The sequence below is a fragment of the Wyeomyia smithii genome, chromosome 2 (assembly GCF_029784165.1).
Source record: "Wyeomyia smithii strain HCP4-BCI-WySm-NY-G18 chromosome 2, ASM2978416v1, whole genome shotgun sequence".
In the NCBI taxonomy this organism is placed as follows: Eukaryota; Metazoa; Arthropoda; class Insecta; order Diptera; family Culicidae; genus Wyeomyia; species Wyeomyia smithii.
This window is the reverse complement of record NC_073695.1, coordinates 42,973,717-42,993,864: the sequence shown is the minus strand read 5'-3', so window position 1 is coordinate 42,993,864 and position 20,148 is coordinate 42,973,717. Positions and strand designations below refer to the sequence as shown.

Sequence of the window (20,148 nt, the reverse complement as noted above, 5' to 3'; positions counted from 1 at the left end):
GAACGGCAGCAGAACTATGTCGTTACGGGAAACGGAAACTTTTGACGACAAGAGAAGCTAACTATTTCAGAAGCCGATACGTCCGTTAAAGTTTTGGTCTGAATTATACTGAAGAACCGTTCGATACTGCTGTACGGTATTTATTCTTTGCCAGCTATAGAGTAGCTATGAAGATCTCAACTTTCGGTTAAGCAAAAATTTATACCCCAGAAACAAATCAAAACACAGTAGAAGTGTCACTTAAAATTCTATAGCACGCAACAGCTTTCGAAATTAACGGAGCACACAGAAACAAAAAGGAAAGCAGAATGATACTATAAAACAAAACAACGACCGCTGCGCTGAGATCGATGATTTCCAGCGGGAGTTTTATCGAAACGGCACGAAGAATTATTTGGCAGAGCGAAATTTATTTCAATTTCGTGCTTTGTGCCGTTTTGATTTCTGGTCGTTTTCAAGAAACGCACCAAAAGCAAAACTAAAAAGGCACATGTCGTGATTTATGATAAACTCGTATGCGAAGCAATATATAATCACCGATGAATTGCTGTTTGATCAATATTTTTCTCGCAAACTTTTGCTGTGTTGAGATGTATCAAATTTTTTTAACTGGTTTGCAGTAGATAATAAATAATAATTAAACATAACTCAGACGTTTTGCAAAGTCCTGAAAGTCTCGATAGTCTGTGATATGTTCTTGTAAATAAATAAAAACTTTTTACCATTCGTGGTAAATATTTTTAGTGATTATGAAACGGAAAGTTTCAAGCAATACGTAAAAATGGTTGAGAATAATGCCGATTCAAAATATTCAATTTTTTTTTTCCTGAATTTTCACGGTTAACATTAGACCTGAAAAGAAATTAGAAATTGGCTCGAAATTGTTACCAAACATGAAGATCGAAATACTAGATTTTTTTTCAACAAATGCACCATATATTTCGTCATAATTGTTTTCTTAATATCTTCATCGTTTTGTCATTTTGTCATTTTCAAACTTTTGTAATATATTTTGTTTTAATTTTTATGTCATTTTTATGTCGTTTTTGTTATGTTGCTTAGTTCTGTTACTTCTACATATAAAAATAGAATATAATTACGACCATTGTTCTATTTTTATCATCATCTTGTCACTATTATCGCAATTGTCAATTCTGATATATTCGAATTTTAGATATTCGTTTTTCAATTCTGTCATGTCCGTCTTTTTATTTTCATATAAATTTCTCTTCACGTTTTTATTTTGTGCTCTGTAGCTCGGTGATTTTTGATAGATTTGTATTTTCTCTCTATCTTATTTGTCATGTTGAAAGTGGTTGTTTTATTAGTCATTTTTGTTTATTTTAATATTCTTAATGTTTCAGTCAGTCTCTTATTGAGTGTTGGGGATTCTATTACACAGCCAGTTCTATAACACAGCCAGTACTTGAAACGATCCTGGAAAATGATATCCACTATTTTAAAAAATGGTTTCCATACCATGGAAAGGGTAACTGGTTCTTTTCATACCAAAAAAAGGGAAATTCATGCTATATACTATTTATTACGCATCATCGATACGGCGCAAACCGACGAACGTTGAGCCCCATTGATGAACGACTTACAGAAGAAGGGGAGAGGGACATATCTTGATGACACGATGACGATGACACGCGGTCCGATCGATGACGACGGGTCGGGAGATTCCCACGGCTCGCACAGCAAGTCCGAACCTGGCTCACCCAGAAGATCCGCCGCAGCAAGGTAGAAGGCCTCAGAGCCAGGTGGACCGCCTCCACAACGCCCACGTGTTCGAACGACGATAAGGATGTAAACGCCCGGGAGTTGATTCCGGCCACTCGTGGCCTTGTGCTGAAGTCCAAGGGGGAGAGTCGGACGGATCCCGGTAGTCGCCCTCTGACGAACGTCGTTCCTCGGAACTGGGATGGATTGCACTCCGACTCAACCGCCAACTCTGGCTGACAAAACTTGTCACAACTCCTGCCAGTTTTTATCACCTTTTCTTTTATCACCTCTTTCTCTCTCTCTCCTTCTCTTTTTCTCTCTCTCCCTCTCTTCTTCTTCCTCCCTTTTTCTCTCTCTCCCTCTCTTTTTCTCTCTCTCCCTCTCTTTTTCTCTCTCTCCCTCTCTCTCTCTCACTCTCCCCCTCTCCCTCTCTCTCCCTCCCTCTCTCTCCCTCTCTCTCTCTCTCTCTCTCCCTCTCTCTCCCTTTTTCTCCCTTTCTCTCCCTCTCTCTTCCTCTCTCTCTCTCTCTCTCTCTCTCTCTCTCTCTCTCTCTCTCTCTCTCTCTCTATTTCTCTCTCTCTCTATTTCTCTCTCTCTCTCTCTCTCTCTCTCTGGCGTGAACAAATAACGCCAAGTTAACGAGAAAAAAAAGACAATTTGGCGAGTCGAAAAGGCTTCGCATTAAATTCATCATTTCGCTATGAAATTCACCAATGCACTAAATTCCCTTGGGTCAAGGGAGCCAAATTGATAATTTCGTCAATGATGTGTGAAGGCAGCAGACGATCGATCTTCTTATTTAGCGTGCCCTGCACTGCTTCTCACTGTTTCTTCCGTTCCGTGACTATTTCTTCTTCAATTTCTGTAATGTTCTTGGCACTTGCCATACAGGAACTACTGAATGGGACCATTTACAGGGTGTTAAATCACCTAATTATTTAAACACTGCATTTTGGTTGTCCAACCAACGAAAAATGACAATTTTATTCTTTTCTTTACTCGGGTTTAAAATTTGCACGCGCAAACTTTTTTACGTCCATCCACGGTCCAGAAGTGTGTTGGGGGTTCTATTACGGACAAAAATTTGAATTCAGAACTTTTGGTAGTTGGTAACATCTCCGCTAACCACGCTGGTTGCCTGTGTTCGAATCGTAACGTCGCCATAGGTGTGTCGATGGTTGTAGAGTGGCGTGATCCACTCACAACCAACTCAACTGATCCAGATGTAATCGTAGCCGACACTGGAAATTTCCTGAGATGAAAAATCTCTGGGATGACGCTTTCCATCGCATGAGGAAGTAAAGCCATTGGCACCGGTTCATTAATTAACGGGTCGTAAGTTAGGGTCTTTCCTGGGCGTCGGTGATTGACACAACATTAGTGGCGGAGCTAGACCGGCGAAAAATAAGCAAAAAATCCAAAGAATCTACCTAGCGGTGAGGTCCAGCCTTTCTCATTCAAACTTATTATTTGTTTAAATAGATTCACACGAACACTTCAATTTTCAGATAAAAAAAACTTCAAATATCATTATTTGCTGGATTTATTTATCACTCTGAACACCACCCAATATGGGTTTTTCCGGAATCAAATTGATGTCAGAAAAACAGCTGAAAATGACCGAATACAACCCAGTAAGGGTATTTTCAGAATAAAATTGATGTACAGAAGCCAAGAGTCGAAGATTTTGTCATTTCGATATAACCAATCGTTTCAAACGATTTATCTTTTAAATTTGATCATTTCCTTTGGCCGTTTCATCGTGCATTTGCAGCCTTGAAGCAAACCGCAAGCTATCAATAAATTTAGAAACTTTGAAATTATTAAATTAAACACAAAAATGGGCAGGACGAAGTTTGCAGGGTCAGCTAGTAAATAATAAGTTCGAATGTGAAAGACTGGGTCTCACCACTAGGTGAATCAGTTTGGATTTTTTATCGTGGTATAATCGAAACGTCACTGTACTCATACAAGGGATTGTCAAAACAAGTAGGGTAGGTAAAATTTTGAAGAAATTTGAAATACTGTAGCTTTGCCAAATAGGGAAACTGCTCCATTATTCATCTCAGCCCATATATTCATCTCATACAACATGAAAACACAATTGAAAACAGGAAAAAACGCATATTTTCTTCTTAAACCAATCTGCTAATCCATGGAATGGGTTCTTCTTAGTTTACTTTAGATTCCTAATAGAGTATAATTCTCAAAAACTCGCTTAAAAGCTCTAAATTTGATATTATAGTCGGGCATCTGGTTGGCAAATGGCTGGACACGTGTAACTTAGACACTAATGTGGTCATTTATCTCTGTCCAGCAACTCCTATCCCAACCTTCACGTGGTGCCGACCGGAATACGAGTAACCTTAGCGGAGATCGGGTAACCAACCCCGGTGGAAACTATGGTCGTATACTGACTGGAAAGGGGTTGTACGCGGCTGTATCCCCATAGGAGCGGCGTACAACAGCGTCTGACCCGGAGCGGGCGGCTGAATTATGGAATGCTGTATCCCGCCAGCTACACCTAAGATGGCAGCCCCATCAGCAGGATGTAGGTATCGCGACCCTGGTAAGGTAGCATACCGAAACCTTTCATCAACCAAGAACAACGAATTTAGAAATACGGAACGGATCAATCGGCAAAGACCTTGGCTACGAACACGGAAAAAGATTAAGGTAAACGATTGGAAATTGGGTACTCGGAACGTCCGATCTCTCAATGAACCGGCGCGGGCTGGCTTGCTTGCCCGAGAACTACAGCGGCAGGGAGTCAAAATCGCAGCGATTCAGGAGGTTCGGTGGCCAAATTCCGGAGAAAGAGAATTCCGTGCAGTAGACCCTATTGCACGCACTTCCTTCAAGTACCACATCTACTACAGTGACGACAAAGCAGCGGAATTCTTCAACTACCGTTTAATCAACACCTACGCACCGACAAACGACAAATCCGATGAAGTCAAAGATGAGTTCTATGACAAGCTTGAGCGAATCTATGACGAGTGCCCAAAACACGACGTAAAAGTCATCATCGGAGACGCAAATGTACAGGTTGGGAGGGAGGAATTCTTCCGTCCGGTCAATGGAAGGTATAGCCTCCACTCGTCAACCAATGAAAACGGCCTGAGGCTGATAAACTTTGTCGCAGCCAAAGAAATGGCCATATGTAGCTCCTATTTTCCACGTTTGAATATTCGAAAACACACCTGGAGGCATCCAAATGGAGAAGCCTGCTTCCAGATCGATCACGTACTAATTGACGGTCGGCACTTTTCGGATGTTACTGATGTTAGGTCTTTTCGGGGACCAAACATTGACTCTGACCATTATCTCGTCGTTTATAAGATCCGCGCACGGTTGTCGAACGTGCTGAAATCTCGCACAGAGAGGACGACGCGTTTCAATATTCAGCGCTTGAAAGCTGATGGCGTGGCAGCAGAATACGCCAGAGAGCTGGATCAACGGATCGCAGAACAGCAGGAGGAAGGAGTGGAAGACATAAATGGGCTGTGGAGCAGTATCCACGGCGCCATCGAAACGACTGCGAGAGAGGTGGTAGGTACGACGCGTGGAAGGCAGCCTAATGGCTGGTTTGATGCTGAGTGCCAGAGAGTGACAGATGAGAAGAACCGTGCCAGTAGCCGCATGCTCACTGCGGCTACGCGTCAGAACAGAGAGAGGTACAGGGTGGTAAGAGCTGCCGAAAATAGAACCCACCGTCGGAAGAAGCGCGAGTACGAGGAGCAGGTGCTCTCCAGCGCAGAGGACAGCTATGCTCAAAACTGTTGATGTGCAGACCTAATCTATTAGTGTATAAAGAAGTCCAAGTAAGCTTTGTTTAATGAATTTTCTATAAATACCCCCAGCTCTGTTATATATCTAACTAGTTGCCAATAAACCATCACTGAGATAACAACCCGTATTTCTCTACAAAAACGACGTGCGGAGATTCTATAGAACTGTCAACAGAGTCAGAAGCAGGAATTTCCCTGTGCCGGTCATGAGTAATGACAAGGACGGCAACCTGCTTACTGATAAACCGACGGTTGCAGCCAGGTGGAAGGAGCATTTTCAGGCGCTATTGAACGGTGAGGAGCCTGATGAGCAGAGCAGGAACAGGATGACGATTATGAGTGACGAACACGCTTTGGAGCCACCAACACAGGAGGAGGTGGAAAAGGCGATTAGTGAGCTGAAAAATGGCAAGGCCGCTGGGAAGGACGGTATTCCGGTCGAACTTCTAAAAGCGGGAAGCGAGCGGCTGTACTATGCGATCCACCAGATAATACTAAGGATCTGGGCGGATGAACAAATGCCGAACGACTGGTTGGAAGGCCTCATATGCCCTGTCTATAAGGAGGGCCATCGATTGGATTGTTGCAACTATCGAGACATAACGTTGCTCAACTCTGCATATAAAGTGCTCTCCCGTATCCTGTTCTTCAGATTGAGACCGTTAACGGAATCCTTTGTTGGCGCATACCAGGCTGGTTTTCGGCAGGGGCGTTTCACGACGGATCAAATCTTCACCCTGCAACAGATCCTCGATAAGTTCCGGGAGTACAACTTACCGACTCACCATCTGTTTGTGGACTTCAGGGCGGCATACGATTCAGTGAAAAGAAACGAGCTGTGGCAGATCATGCTGGAACACGGTTTCCCTACAAAACTAATAAAGCTGAGTCGTATGACACTGGAGGGATCAAAATCGTGCGTGCGGATAGCTGGCGAGACATCAGCCGCGTTCGCAACGTTGGATGGACTGAAGCAGAGGGTGCAGTACGAAGAGCAAACGTCGAAAGAAACGGTACGATCATCACGAAATCTCACATGCTTCTTGGTTTTGCGGACGACATCGATATCATCGGTATCAACCGTAAGGCCGTGGAAGAGGCCTTCGTACCTTTTAAGAGGGAAGCAGCGAGATTGGGGCTTGTAATTAACTCTGCCAAAACGAAGTACATGGTAGCTGGCAGGGAGCTTGGGAGTTCCCGTGGTGTTGGTGCTGAGGTGGAGATGGATGGGGAACGATTTGAAGTGGTTGACGAATTCGTTCATCTTGGTACGCTTGTGACATGTGACAACGATATGAGCCTTGAAGTGAAACGACGAGTTGCAACTGCGAACTCGGCTTTCTACGGACTGCGTAACCAGCTAAGGTCCCGTAGTTTGCAAACTCGCACAAAACTGGTGCTGTATAGGACGCTGATACTCCCGGTGGCCCTTTACGGACATGAAGCATTGACGCTGAAGGAAGCTGATCGACGAGTGCTCGGAGTTTTTGAGCGTAAAGTTCTGCGATCGATAGTTGGCGGTAAACTGGATGAAGGAGAGTGGCGCAGACGCATGAATCACGAGTTGTACCAGGTATACAAAAATGCTGATATAGTGAAGGTAATACAGCGGGATAGGCTTCAGTGGGCTGGACATGTAGCCAGAATGCCTGACGAGAGAGCCGCCAAAACTATCTTCAGTAGAGAACCAGGAAGAGGCCGTCGGCTCCGTGGTAGGCCTCACACGCGGTGGATGTGCGCGGTGGAAGGAAATGCACGATCTGCTGGTGTACGAGGAGACTGGAGAACGGCTGCCCAAGACAGAAGAAGCTGCACATCTCTAATTCGGTCGGCCCTAGACCGGTTAACGGTCCGTTAGCCAACAAAGTAAAAGTAAAGTAAAGTATACAATGCTGATTGATTCCATAAGAGCACGTAAGCATATTTAGTTTATTTGTTCTATGATTTCGTGAAAATTTGGTGCTTAATCCGTGCATTCTTCGTGAATATCGGCTTAATGAGATGAATAATGGAGCAGTTCCCCTATTATGCGATTTTAATAATTCGAACACCATAAAACTGGGAAACTTTTAAAGTTTCATTTTCAACTAGTTATGTTTAAATCGGAAGAGTAGTTTCTGAGATAATGATGTTTCGAGATTTTTACATTTTTAAACATAACCTCGAAACTAAAAATCCGATTACAATAAAATTCAACAGGGTCTGATAGGGCAACTAGACCTTTCGTTTGCAATTAATTTCATGAAAATCGGTCCAGCCATCTCTGAGAAAATCGAGTGAAATTGGGAGAGCGTTACACACACATACACACATACAAAAATGCTCAGCTCGTCGAACTGAGTCGAGTGATATACGCCATTCGGCCCTTTGGAGTACTTTTATACCTTTAGTTTTTGCAGTAATTGCTATACCTTTCTAGGAGAAAGGCAAAAACATCTCCAAAGTCCACGCATTAGTTTTTAAATTCAAACTTTATTTTTAAACTTGATGTTCCATCTACTGTAAGATCTTGAACTTCGCTTGGAAGAACATCAATTAAATAGTCTTTTGTTCTGTGATTCAGAGAAATCATCAGATCATATGTGAGTTAAAGGTTCCCACATGTTCTCGGGGTACGATGGTGGCCTAACAAGCCAGTCGTCGTAGATTCGAGTCTCGGCTCAGGAGAGACTGTTAGTGTCAGTAGGATAGTAGCGCTAGCCCCGCAATTGTCCTGTACACTAATCAGTCGGCTGCGAAGTCTGCGTATAAATAAACAGAAGGTCAAGTTCCGAATCGAAATGTAGCACCAAGGCTTTGCTTTATGTGAGTAAAAGGCATTTGAAACATGTTCGATGTTCACTAGGCGGTTGAGTTTTTTTGAGTGAAATTCTCGATAATTTTCGACAGGTTTATTCCGTGCCTCTTGAACTTCTTCTGACATCGTACCAAGAGGCAGAATACAATGCCGGATGATAGAGGACCGTACATTAATACTCTGTAAATTGTCGGTGAAAATGGGTAAAGAGAATACAACTCAGTTATGCGTTATTGATTAGCATCTTGAAAAGTTCATTGTAAATATTGTACTAAATATTTTTAAACCAAAAAAGTTATTTTTAATTCTTTTCAATATCTCCGTAAACATTTGGCATAATATTCGATAAAAATAGCACGCTAATTTCTAATTTTGTTGAATTTTACAAAATTTCTCATAGAACAAAAGCTCCAAGGAGTTTCGGGCAGAAGTTTTGTCTACAAACACCTAGTTGAATATTCTTTCAGCCCTGAGAGTTTCAGGATGCGCTTTTGTGCGCTAAAGGAGATATGACATTTGAAATATATCATCGAAATTTTCGTTTTTTTTAATATCTCAAAAACAACAGGCCATAGCCATCCTATTTTTGAGACAAAGTTCAAAGTTTAAATGATTTATACTTAGAAACTCATAGAGTTTGTTAGTACACTTAAAAAATAAAAATAAAAGTTTTTTGCTTCTTGAATAGTTGTGTCTTTGGAAGTGTTTCATATTATTGGCCAATAAACAACTTTGTAAAAAAAACATCCTTCTGAATTGAAAAAATGAAGAAAAAAAATTAAGTATAGCTTAGTACACGTTTAGTACAAATATTTTCATACAAAAATATTCCTTGATGATTCTCATAAACATTGCCGAAAACACTCTCTCTCAAAAAAAAACCAACACGATCGGGAGTTATTAATTTTGTTCCACTAGATTGCGTTCCTGGACCACTGTGCACTGTGCGTCAGTTTTATCTCCAGTGCTTCTTGAGTCTGTAAAGCTTGCTTTGGATTATCGTTTACTCCTTGAGCAACTTTATTTCTACCTGAAAACGAACTGCCCGAGCACTGGTCGTGGAGCTATGCATAACCGATATTCTTTTCTCTAGCTTCATGGAATCTGACCTAGCCAAGAACGGATGAAGAAAGCATGAAATAGTGATTGGATAGCGTTGGATATTTAGCTTAACACTCTTTCCAGAAGTAGGTCATACTTTTGATGGAGTCTTCTACGCCCCAACAACTGTTAGAACTTCGAGCCGTAGCACGCAAATATTTCTTGATTCCCGTATTCAAATTCTTGAAAATTGTTGGGGTGGGAGGTTCTGTAGGTGGTTTCGAGAGCAAACACCCATTTTGTAGCTTCAATTTCATGCTCAATATTGAAGATTCTAGTCCTTGAGATGTTTATAACCATACACGCAAAAGTTGGATGGTGCGAAACCAGTACAAAATTGTGCGTTTTTAGCGCAATTGTTGATGTTGTTTGGAACCAGTACAATGTGTTGTGTTGGGCATAACGCAAATAATGCTCTAGCGTTTTTTTTTTTCAATGTATTTGTCACCTCCAAACTACTACACCTGAACAGTTTCAGCTGGCATCAAGCAGCATTGCAAAGCGAGCGAGAAGCAAAACCTTTCTCCTCCTTTCTGCTTGAGAACGAGACATATGCTACGCTTCTCAAGTCTTTTGCACACACGCTTTCCCCTGAGTAGCAGCAAGCACGCATCGACAGTATGAGTGAGACTAACAACACTGGCATCTAGTATGTACAGCACGGGTGTCTCGCTTATTTCGTGAAGCGACGAGACATCGTCTTGCGCGTCGCAACCCGAACCGAAAAAGAAGCGAAAGATCAACCTGCAAACTATATGTGACATATCTAGTCTCGTCGCACGTACATGGAAAATCTACGAGCAAGAGTGAAAGAGCAGTCACTAATACACTCGATGTGAGAAGTAAAGTGTCGGTATATGATACATATTCTGATTTCAAGCTATGTCAATGTATTCGCAGTACAACTGTTGCATTATGCGTTTCACACATTTATTGTGCGATTTCTGTGCAACATTTGTGCGAATCGAGAAGACACAATTATTGTACAAGACTTCAACTTTTGCGTGTAGTGATAATTGTATTCAACATTTTAGGTGCAAAAACCTTTGTTCGGTCATAACCTACAATTTTCGTGTTAGTTTTCAAATGTGTCAGCTTCACCTCTTTTGTATTTTTTGTTAGTTTTGTTGTATATATTATTACATTTTTGTCATATTTGTCATTTTTGCCATCTTTATATAAAAAAAGAGTTCGTTCCACGATAATGTAATTTTGTGATCCTGCTAGTAAAATAATATCGAATTTCACCATCATGCGCAGATTTTACAATTCGAGTAAATAAATTACTCTTAGAACTTGAAAAGAACTGAATAAAATAAAAAAGGGCCAATAAAGAAGATAAATTCAGTAAATAACGATAATTAACGTATGTAACACTATTCGATAAATCATTATTATCTTTTAAATATTTACTAAAGATACCAGAGTAGATTAGTCCTAAACTCTGGGTAGTCGTTCTATGCCAGATTTTATTTGCCATCTGTTCGTGGAATTTCTTTTATTGTTTCATTTTCAGTAATACGGAGAACGACTGTCTAAATATCCTTCTGTCTCTTCCCTTCCTCCATCCAGGCTGCTGGTACAACGAGCACCGTGCCGACACGAACAACGTCAAGCGACCGGGAACCTTCGGCGACTACATGTGTGACAGTCCATGGAGTCTGCTGGAGTCGGCCACACAAGCGATGAAATCCAAACAGGGCGATAACGTCGAATTCGTACTCTGGACTGGGTGAGTAAACAGAGCTACAGATTGGATAATTCTCTCCCCTTTCGCCAATTTTTCGAACCCCTGTACTGTTTTGAAATCATTTTTCAATTTCCAACCCGGTAAGTGGCGCTTTACCGGTACTGAAATCGATCTCGAGTGCCTATAAATTCACGAAGACGAATAAATCAAATCATCGTTTTGGGGCGAAAATTGCACGAGAAGCCTGGTGATGAAAAAATTCCGCTTTGCCACGTTGTTTTTTTATTGTCTCTCAAGTGAGTTTTCATTTCCGATGGCCCATTTCTGTCGAATCTCAACCTTAACGTGGTGTCACCCGATATCGACCGGGGACCGCTTTTCCGATTCTGTTATGCGTCATCTACCGCGCGTTGAATATTTGATCACGTAGGGCTCCGGAATATGTTGGGCCTGGAATGCGCGTTATGAATAAAATAGTAGCTCAGCGAGTGAATCTCCGGGTTGGACCGACTGTCTTTCCCGGTTTTGGCAGACGTGAAGAAAGCGCCACATGCCTGCGCGAGTTTGTGTGGTGAGCACACGCGAAGAAATGAAGACAAATTGTGCCTCGCAAACGAAGGTATTGTTGCCACGTGCGTAGGGTACAGCGTGTCGGAGTCTAGTAGTAAAATGTGACACCGAAAATGAAATAAAACAAAAACGGAACAACGCTGTCATTCGCTTCATTGAAGGTATCAATCATCACCGGCGCCAGGTAACGGGAAAATTTAACACGTGGAGGGTTCGGGTATAAATAGATTGAAGCATGCGGGAATTTGTCAATTTTCTAGCAAATATGTTTTACTTTTTAGAGAAAAAAGTTCGGCTGCTGTCGATTTTTTAGATATTTTGGGGGAGTGTCATATTAAATCATTTTCATTCAGTCTCAAAATTTTACGAAAAAAACTGATAGCGTAAGCGTAAAAACGCCAAGAATAACATACAGTAAGACATTTATTCTCCACTTTTCTGCCCTCATTACGGAATAATAATCCCAAATTACATCCCCCCACTGAACATCCGGTAGAACAATAGACCGATTGAGACGATTCCTGCCCTCATAGATTGTACCTTCTTCTGCCATCGCCTGATTGAGAAAATAATTTGCCAATTGTTACGCACAGGGCCGGATTTACGATTGTGGGGGCCCGGGGCCCAGTTATAGTGGGGGGCCCAAAATAAAACAAAACTGTTTTTTATCGTACGAGTTAAAAGCATTTATTTGCTATTGAAAAATTACCAAAGATTTGTTAGAATTTTTTCTTAAGCTCTATTTAGAACTCCAAGCGAAGTGAAAATCTCATACAACATGTTCATTTTTTCACGCTCGTGAAAAATGCAACCTGCAAAAAAAATCACTTCGCTTGGAACTGTAAACAAATTCGATCCAGCGAAATCGATGGTTGTGGATCTCATCTTTTTCACTTGGGTTTATTTCTTTCACGCATGCAAGCGCTAGTGAAAAAATGAGCAGCAAGCGAAATCTGTCAGTTGCAGCCAATTTTCACTTCGCTCGGAGTGTAAACTCGTGAGTTTCACTTCACTTAAACTGTAAACTGCAGGGTGGTGAAATACCTGCGTGTTCCACAAACGGGTTGTCACGACAGATTTCGCACGCGAAAATTTACGCTTTTTCACTTGTCAAATTTTTCACTTCGCTTGGAACTGTAAACTATGCTTTACGAGTTTTTTGCAGAAAACTTATTAATTAAATAATCAACATTCAACTTCTTCAGTATACTCGTACTCGAAACTTAATGCTAAGTTTGACTGCCTTTCATTCTTCACAGTCGCACGCAACCTATTTTTAATAAGTTTCATCTTCAAGTTTTTTCTTGATACCTGAAAAAAAAAACTACCGCAATTTGAAAAAAAATGCGATCCACAGACAAAAATTTGCACACAATTTGAGAAAGACGGCGCAAATATAAGACGACTCTGACAATAATAGAAACTAGGAAAAAACTACACACATCTGCAGGTCAATAAAATCTGCACACGAGCTCAGAAAATCCGCATTTTGAAAAGCACATCTGGTATCCCTGATTCGGACAAGTAAGCAAAAGCAATGCATTGCCCCCCTTAAATCCGGCTCTGGTTACGCAGCTTGTTCTTTAATTTCCTTTTTTTTTGTGTGTGTTCCACTACCAGCGAGTTCCAAGCCTTATACCAACTGTCGATGCCGTTAATTTCCGCATTTAATTTCCACCTTTAGCACTTTGCATACACATCCGACCGACCCGGTTACTTCGGAGCGACGGTGCCGGCAACTCACTCGGTTCCCTCTGGCGGTGGTCTCAAGTAGCAGAAAATTGAATCCAATTTAAATTCCATTCCATTATTTCCCCTGCGATTTTTATCTTCCTTTCGTAATATCCTTGGAGTTTATTTCCAGGAAGGTGTCGAGTCTCGTTACTCTATGGCGATCGGCATGGCGCCAGCTCGATATTTCGCTCCCGAAACGACGCAGCTCCATATAATTAAATTATTCGGCTCAATCTAATTTCACGTTAACGATAAAATTGATTATTTCTTTCTTCGCTCGCTCCACCTGCGGCAACCGTTCGTACTGTTCGGGGCCGGGAATCGGGAAGGAAACTTGACTCTCCTGGGAAAAAAAGTCGGATCGGAAAGATTTTCCGAAGGCCAGCCAAGAACCGCCCGCCAGAGTGTGAACTCGACCGTTAATTTTGGAAACAGCGATTACCGGTGTGGTGTCCTTCGGGCGGTCCGTACACGGCACGAGGGGACGAGTCATAATTTTCCCATCGCTATAGCCCGTTCTGATCCGTTGTACCTCCCATGTTCTGCCCACGGGATTCACGAAACTTTAATGAAGTCATTGGACGTGATTCGCATTGTGGGAAAAGCACCGGTTGAGTTTATTTATGAGGGTTGTTGTCCCGTTACGTTTTCCTGCTCATTAAAATGCTAACTTATGCCGCGTAACCTTTTCCGGTCGTATTTTAGGCGCCGAGAGAGGATATTTTTGGATTCTAATGAACTGTTTACGGGGTCGCTTTACGACGGAAAACTGTATCTATTTCAGGGTTTGAATAAATTTTTCGGTCTACCGTAAAGCTACAATTTGTACGCGGATGGATTTGATGAAGTGAAATAATTAAATCGGGTAAAAATAGTGCCGGAAAGAAAGCAACTGAGTAAATATAGTTTGGTACAATCGATGAATAATGTTTCACGAATATTAAATAGGTCGTACGAGCCCTCCAGGGATCCTTCTTTTTCGGTGGATGAATAACCTGCATCCACTACTTAATGCTTCAGGTGAAAGTAAATCGCGTTTTCACACCCTCGCCGAGAAAAATCAATGTATAGATATTAGGGTGAGGAAAAATGATCGATTTTCCAGAACCAAGTTTTTTTGGTTCCTTTTGGGGCCCCACACAACCTTCAACTTACCGGGAGTCGATTGGTTTTGTCTCCGCTTGGCGCATTGCATTTCAAATTTGTATGAAAATTTATATGGGAAAACCCACTTTTTTGCATTTACCTTTCTAGAAAACTCAATAATGCTCTAATAATGCACTACATTATGTTAAAGTATAGAATTTTAGATGCCGAACAACTTTGCAAAAGACACTGAAGAGCTAGAATGTCCCTAAGAAGAGCTATAGCTGTTCAAAGTTGATATGTCGATTCAAATGCAGAAAATCTTGTTTTCTTCCAACATTACCAATGCACCGGTGTCAGTAGGATTCCCATCAGAAGTAATCTGTTGTAACGAGTTTATACACTCAACTGGATCAAGCAAACAAATTTAGGTCAATATTCTAGGCGTAGAAAAAATCTACAACGTGTTTCAAAGGCTACTTCTGATGGAAACCTGACTGACGCCGGTACACTGGCAGTGTTGGCAGAAAAAATGATTTGCAACATAAATTTCGACATACTCAACTTCGAACAGCTCTAGTATTTTTTGGGACACCCTAGCTCTTTAGTGTCTTCGGCCAAGTTGTTAAGCATCAAAAAACCTACCATTTGAAGTTATGAAACCTATGGTTTGAGCCATTTTGAGCTCTTTAGAATGGAAGATGCACAAAAGTTGGTTTTTCCATACAAATCTCCATATAAATTTGAAATGCAATGCGCCAAGCGGAGACAAAACCAATCGACTTCCGATAAATTTAGGATTGTTTGGGGCCTCAAATAGAACAATAAAAACTTGGTTCTGGCTTTCCGCTATCAAGCTTCGTTTTTTCCATATAACGATTCCCCACCCTAATAGATATGTTTCATTTCACGATTGAAGAATTTTATTTTTTCAATGCTCGTATAGAATGTTATTTCAAAATGTTCGCAATACGACATCCTCGCTCACTGTTAAAGTTTTTTTTTCTGCTGGTGTGAATGTCATTCATTCCGGGTCTGAAATCTATTGAAGTTGTAATCGATTTTATCAAACAAAACCAATCGACTGTGCTCGAGTGCTCGAGCTTGAATTTGTTAGTTTAAAATTCGTTCGATTGGAAATGGTAATGCAATGAAAATCAAATATTCATTCTTTTCTCGTTTCACTCCCATCTCACTAACCGCCCACTATCAAACCCATCGCATCCGTTCGTACTGTCCGAGTTTCATAAAGTGGTGCTTAAATCTGCAATCAAATGCGCCGGATGATGGCGTTCGAGTTGAAATTAGTGCTATCGTTAAATTGGTTTCATGAGTAGACACACAGACACACACAAACAAACGCTGTCCCGAGTAAGTGAGGCAGTAAATTTGGTGGCATGATAATAAATTGGTTAGAATTAGTATTTATTGACCTGGCAAATCATGTGACTGACTCATTTGAATAGGCATCGAAGGCTCGGATAATTTATTAAATTCGCTGCAAAATGGTGATTGCTAGGTGATTCTGCAAATGGGCTATTTGAGGCGTTCAATGAATTATCTTTTAAATCTAACCGTTGTTTGTATGGCTTCCTAGCTTTATGGCACTCTAAATATTCAATTCTCTCTCTATCGTCGTCGCTCCATCGGGTTTCCTACGGAACGTGAAAAACCAAAAGTCGGAATCACAAATATGATCTGTTAGCGAGGTTGCCTAGGTATTTATGCATTCATCTGAGATATGTCTGAACGATTCGATTTGATCTACGTCTTTCTTTTTAAACTTTATCGCCATCTGTTCACAGGTTCCAAAACAAGTTTCGGTTTGATTGATGATTAATCATAGTGGGAAAAAGAAGCCACTAAACCATTTTGATACATGTGCTTTTTGGTGACTAGCCTAACATCACGGCCTTACTGGAACCATTTTAATAAGCTACAGATCATAGGAGATGATCGAGATTGAACCAGAAAATCATCCATGTCCATAATACGAAACAAAAAAGTATAAGCTCATTTTTCTTATTCTATTTTTCGCATCACAAAAAAAAAATAGAAAGCATAGAGAAAGCGATAAAAAATAAATTTGGTCAACAGATCCAACAATGGAAAAGAAATTTCCGAATCAAATCAGAGTTGATTTTAACATTCCACAGGCCAGAAAAGACGTAAAACATTTCGAACTTTGATATTAAACTGCTTTTAAAACTGTTGTGGAGCTCATAAGCATCCAAAGAATACATGAAGCGATATTTGCCGACTATTTGCTGCTAAATTTGCAAGTGTTTTTGTCGATGAATCTCTTATCACTACCCAGATATCCGCAGCCGCCAGCAAAGTCGCCCTTTCAAGTAGCTCCATCGCCTCGATCGATATCGACGATCGCGCAATTCTTGCCGCTGTGAAACTCTAACTCTTGAAAAACTCTAACTGCCCCGGCCCTGATGGGATCCCTGCCACATTTGTTACCGTTGAGGCACTTTGCTCATTTTGCTTGTCAATGTATTTGTTAAGTAGTTAAAAAAAAAAAATTAAAAGCTGAAAGTAGGATAGTTTAAAATTAAATATACACTCCCGTAGAGCAGTTAGAAACAAATCCACTCGATACGCAACCCTGATGCTGCTGAATAAAATGCACCACCCAAGGAGGCTGTCAGAAGAAATGCTCCCGGCGATATAATGGGAAATTTATATTAAGGAAAAAAAAGGGAAATTTGGGCAAGCTACTGGGTCCAACGAATAGTAGAGTTCTTTTACACTTGTGCTACCATCAAAGAAAGGTCGAATGTGCCAAGAGTTAAGTGGCCTGAAAATAAAGTTCAATTTATTAAAAGAAAATAGAAGATACTCCTCTACTATTACGCAAGTGCAGCAAATTGTGCTAATTTTCGGAGAATTGTCGAATCAGGTATGCCAACGGACCTTGAATTAGAAACCCAGTAGCCCTGACCCTACAATGTCTAAACCCCAAAATTATCCCACGTGTTTGCATAACCAGGACCCAGAATTGTATCTTAGATACAGATCGGAAGTAAGCGGTTACCAGCAGCCGACTTGGCGGCAAATACTCCCTTGGTCCGGTTTCACGGGACAGGTTAAGCTGATTAGGCCACGAGAGCCTTATTCCGCCCAGGAAACGCACCGGAGATGGGACAGCGTAAACCCCTAGCCCATTAGAGCGGGAATAAACCGTTCCCCAAGTACCCAGCAACAGCAGCAGAGTCCGATCAACGGCAGCAGAGGCAGCGGCAGCGTTAACCGCTGCGTGAACGAGCCAAGCAGCATAAAAGTCCAGCAGCAACGAGCATCGTCAGCACCCGAAGCAACAGAAGCAGCAGTGAAAGCCCGGCCGGCACAGTAAAACTTGCGATCGTGTAAGTGGATAGCAGATTAATATAGTATTAAAATTAACAATTGTCCGTTTATTGCCCGAACATCCAATTCTTTGATCAGCCCTTCGATGTCAGAGCCGACCCTGAGAGCGAGAAAGCAGCTCACGGCCGTGCTAGCCGTTTAAAAGAGGCTAGTGTTGCCCACCCTCACTAGATCGCCGATGGTGTTGCCCAGCGATCGAGGTTTAGCTTTGGTAGGTCCTCCACCGACCAAGTTATAAATGGCGCCCAACTAAAATACATAAGCTGATCAAGGTTTTGGATAGTCGACAGGATCTGGAGTGTATGAGGGGTTAGGAAAGTCTTAGGGAAATTAGGAGTAGTGCCAAAAGGGTAACATGGAAATTATTTCCCCCAATTCAAAATTGATTTACATTGCACAAGCTTACTAGTGCGCGTACGCATGCAAGAGCGAACAAAAAGTGTAGTTATTACATCGAATAGCGGGAGTAGCGATTTTTCAAATAATTTTGTATCAATTAATGGGTCTTGATTCGATCAATATATTCATACAATTTCGTTGTTTCAAACAAAGCGAATTCATTTCGGTTTTTTTTCTCATTATTTATTACCTTCCATAAACATTTAGAGAAGTAGTTGATTCGGTTAAAGTGTGTCTCAGTAATTATAGAATATAACACGATGGATTTACAACAGCTCTACAGAAACTTGGATGTGTCTCATCTCTCAATTAACGAGGTTGAGCATGAATTAGCGGTTCGAAGTGTTCCATTTGATTCCAAAGAACACGAAAGTGTTAAAAGAAGGAAGTTAAAAGATAAGATGCGAATTGAAAGGGAGACTGAGGTTTTTTCTTTTGCCCCAAGCCGAATGAAATTAGTTGAAGAAATTTCAATGATTAGTACGACATTGACGATTATTGCCGATCTACTGGATAATCCAAAATGTGATATCCGGCAACGGTTAAAATTGAAAACACGAGTGATTCACTATAGAGTACGTATATTTCTGCTTATGAAATCTCCGGGAGCAAATAAATATCAGTTAGAGGTGGTGAACATTGGCAAACGAGCCAATGAAATTTTTCAGGAACATTTTGTTGCGGGAAAACCCGAATGCAATACACCCGCACCGAAACCTTTAGAAGATGATATATCCGTAGCTTTAGAGGACGTTCGATCTGAAATTGAAATTTTGAATGAAACTGCAACAAAAAAGGATTTGGAAAATGAGATGATAGAAGATGAAGCAAGTGGAGGAATTGGAAATAAATCATCAGAATCAAAGAAAAAAGAAATTGTATTAGCGATTGAAAGGTCAGAAGACGTGATGAAGGTATTGAAAAACTACGAGAATGGTTCTTTGGATAATGCAACAGAATTATTAAAAATCTTTAAAGATTTTGTAATACAGACTTCAGAACAACAGAAACAAATGAAGGAAAGAGAAACTGCACTAGAGAGGAAGAAAATAGAAGAAGCAGAAGAGAATATGAAAAAGAAAAAACGACTAGAAAAATTATTAATTGAATTGAACAATAAATTAAAACAAAACGAAGCACCGAAAACCGACTCGATTGTCGAGCCAAAGCGAGAGAATGATAAAGAAACCGCGTTGCCCTCAGAAAAGTTTAATATAAATGTTAACGAAATATTCTATAATAACGTTAAGGAAAACTATGAAACACAGGAAAGTACCGATGAATCATCGGATAGAAATCAGAAAAAGAATACAAGGAAAACAACTAAAAGTGGAAAAAAGAAACAGACACATTGGAAACAGAGCAGGAAACATACTCGTTATGTAAGCTCTTCGCCGTCTAGCGCAAGCACAGCAGAAAGCTTTAGTGAGAGTTCTGAGACAGAATCAGACTCGAGTTACACTAAACATAAGAATCGGAAACGGAAAACAAGAAGGAACAGTTTGAAAAGAATTCCTGTTTCAGAATGGAGAATTAAGTACGACGGAAAAGATCAAGGACGAAGGCTTTCGGAATTTCTTAAAGAAATTAAAATGCGGAGCAAAGCGGAAGACATTCCCGAGCGAGAACTTTTTCGAGGCGCGATCCATTTATTTTCCGGTCGAGCTAAAGATTGGTTTATGGATGGTTTCGAAAATCGGGAATTTCGGACATGGGCAGAATTAAAACGAGAATTGAAACGGGAATTTTTACCGCCAGATCTCGATTATCAAATCGAAAGTCAGGCTACCAATCGTCGGCAGCAACTTAGAGAAAAATTCGTGGACTACTTCCACGATATGCAAAAGCTATTTCAATCGATGACTAAATCGATCTCAGAA

At 41.0% G+C, this 20,148-nt stretch overlaps 1 protein-coding gene across 1 annotated transcript in view; it reads left to right on the top strand.

The window, feature by feature from the left end:
• Positions 1–20,148, top strand: part of LOC129721924 (acid sphingomyelinase-like phosphodiesterase 3a) — a 208,316-nt gene that overhangs the window by 74,995 nt on the left and 113,173 nt on the right. Inside the window, exon 4 of the mRNA XM_055675038.1 lies at positions 10,987–11,146. Coding sequence (XP_055531013.1) covers positions 10,987–11,146 — 160 coding nt within the window. The remainder of the gene's footprint in view (positions 1–10,986; positions 11,147–20,148) is intronic.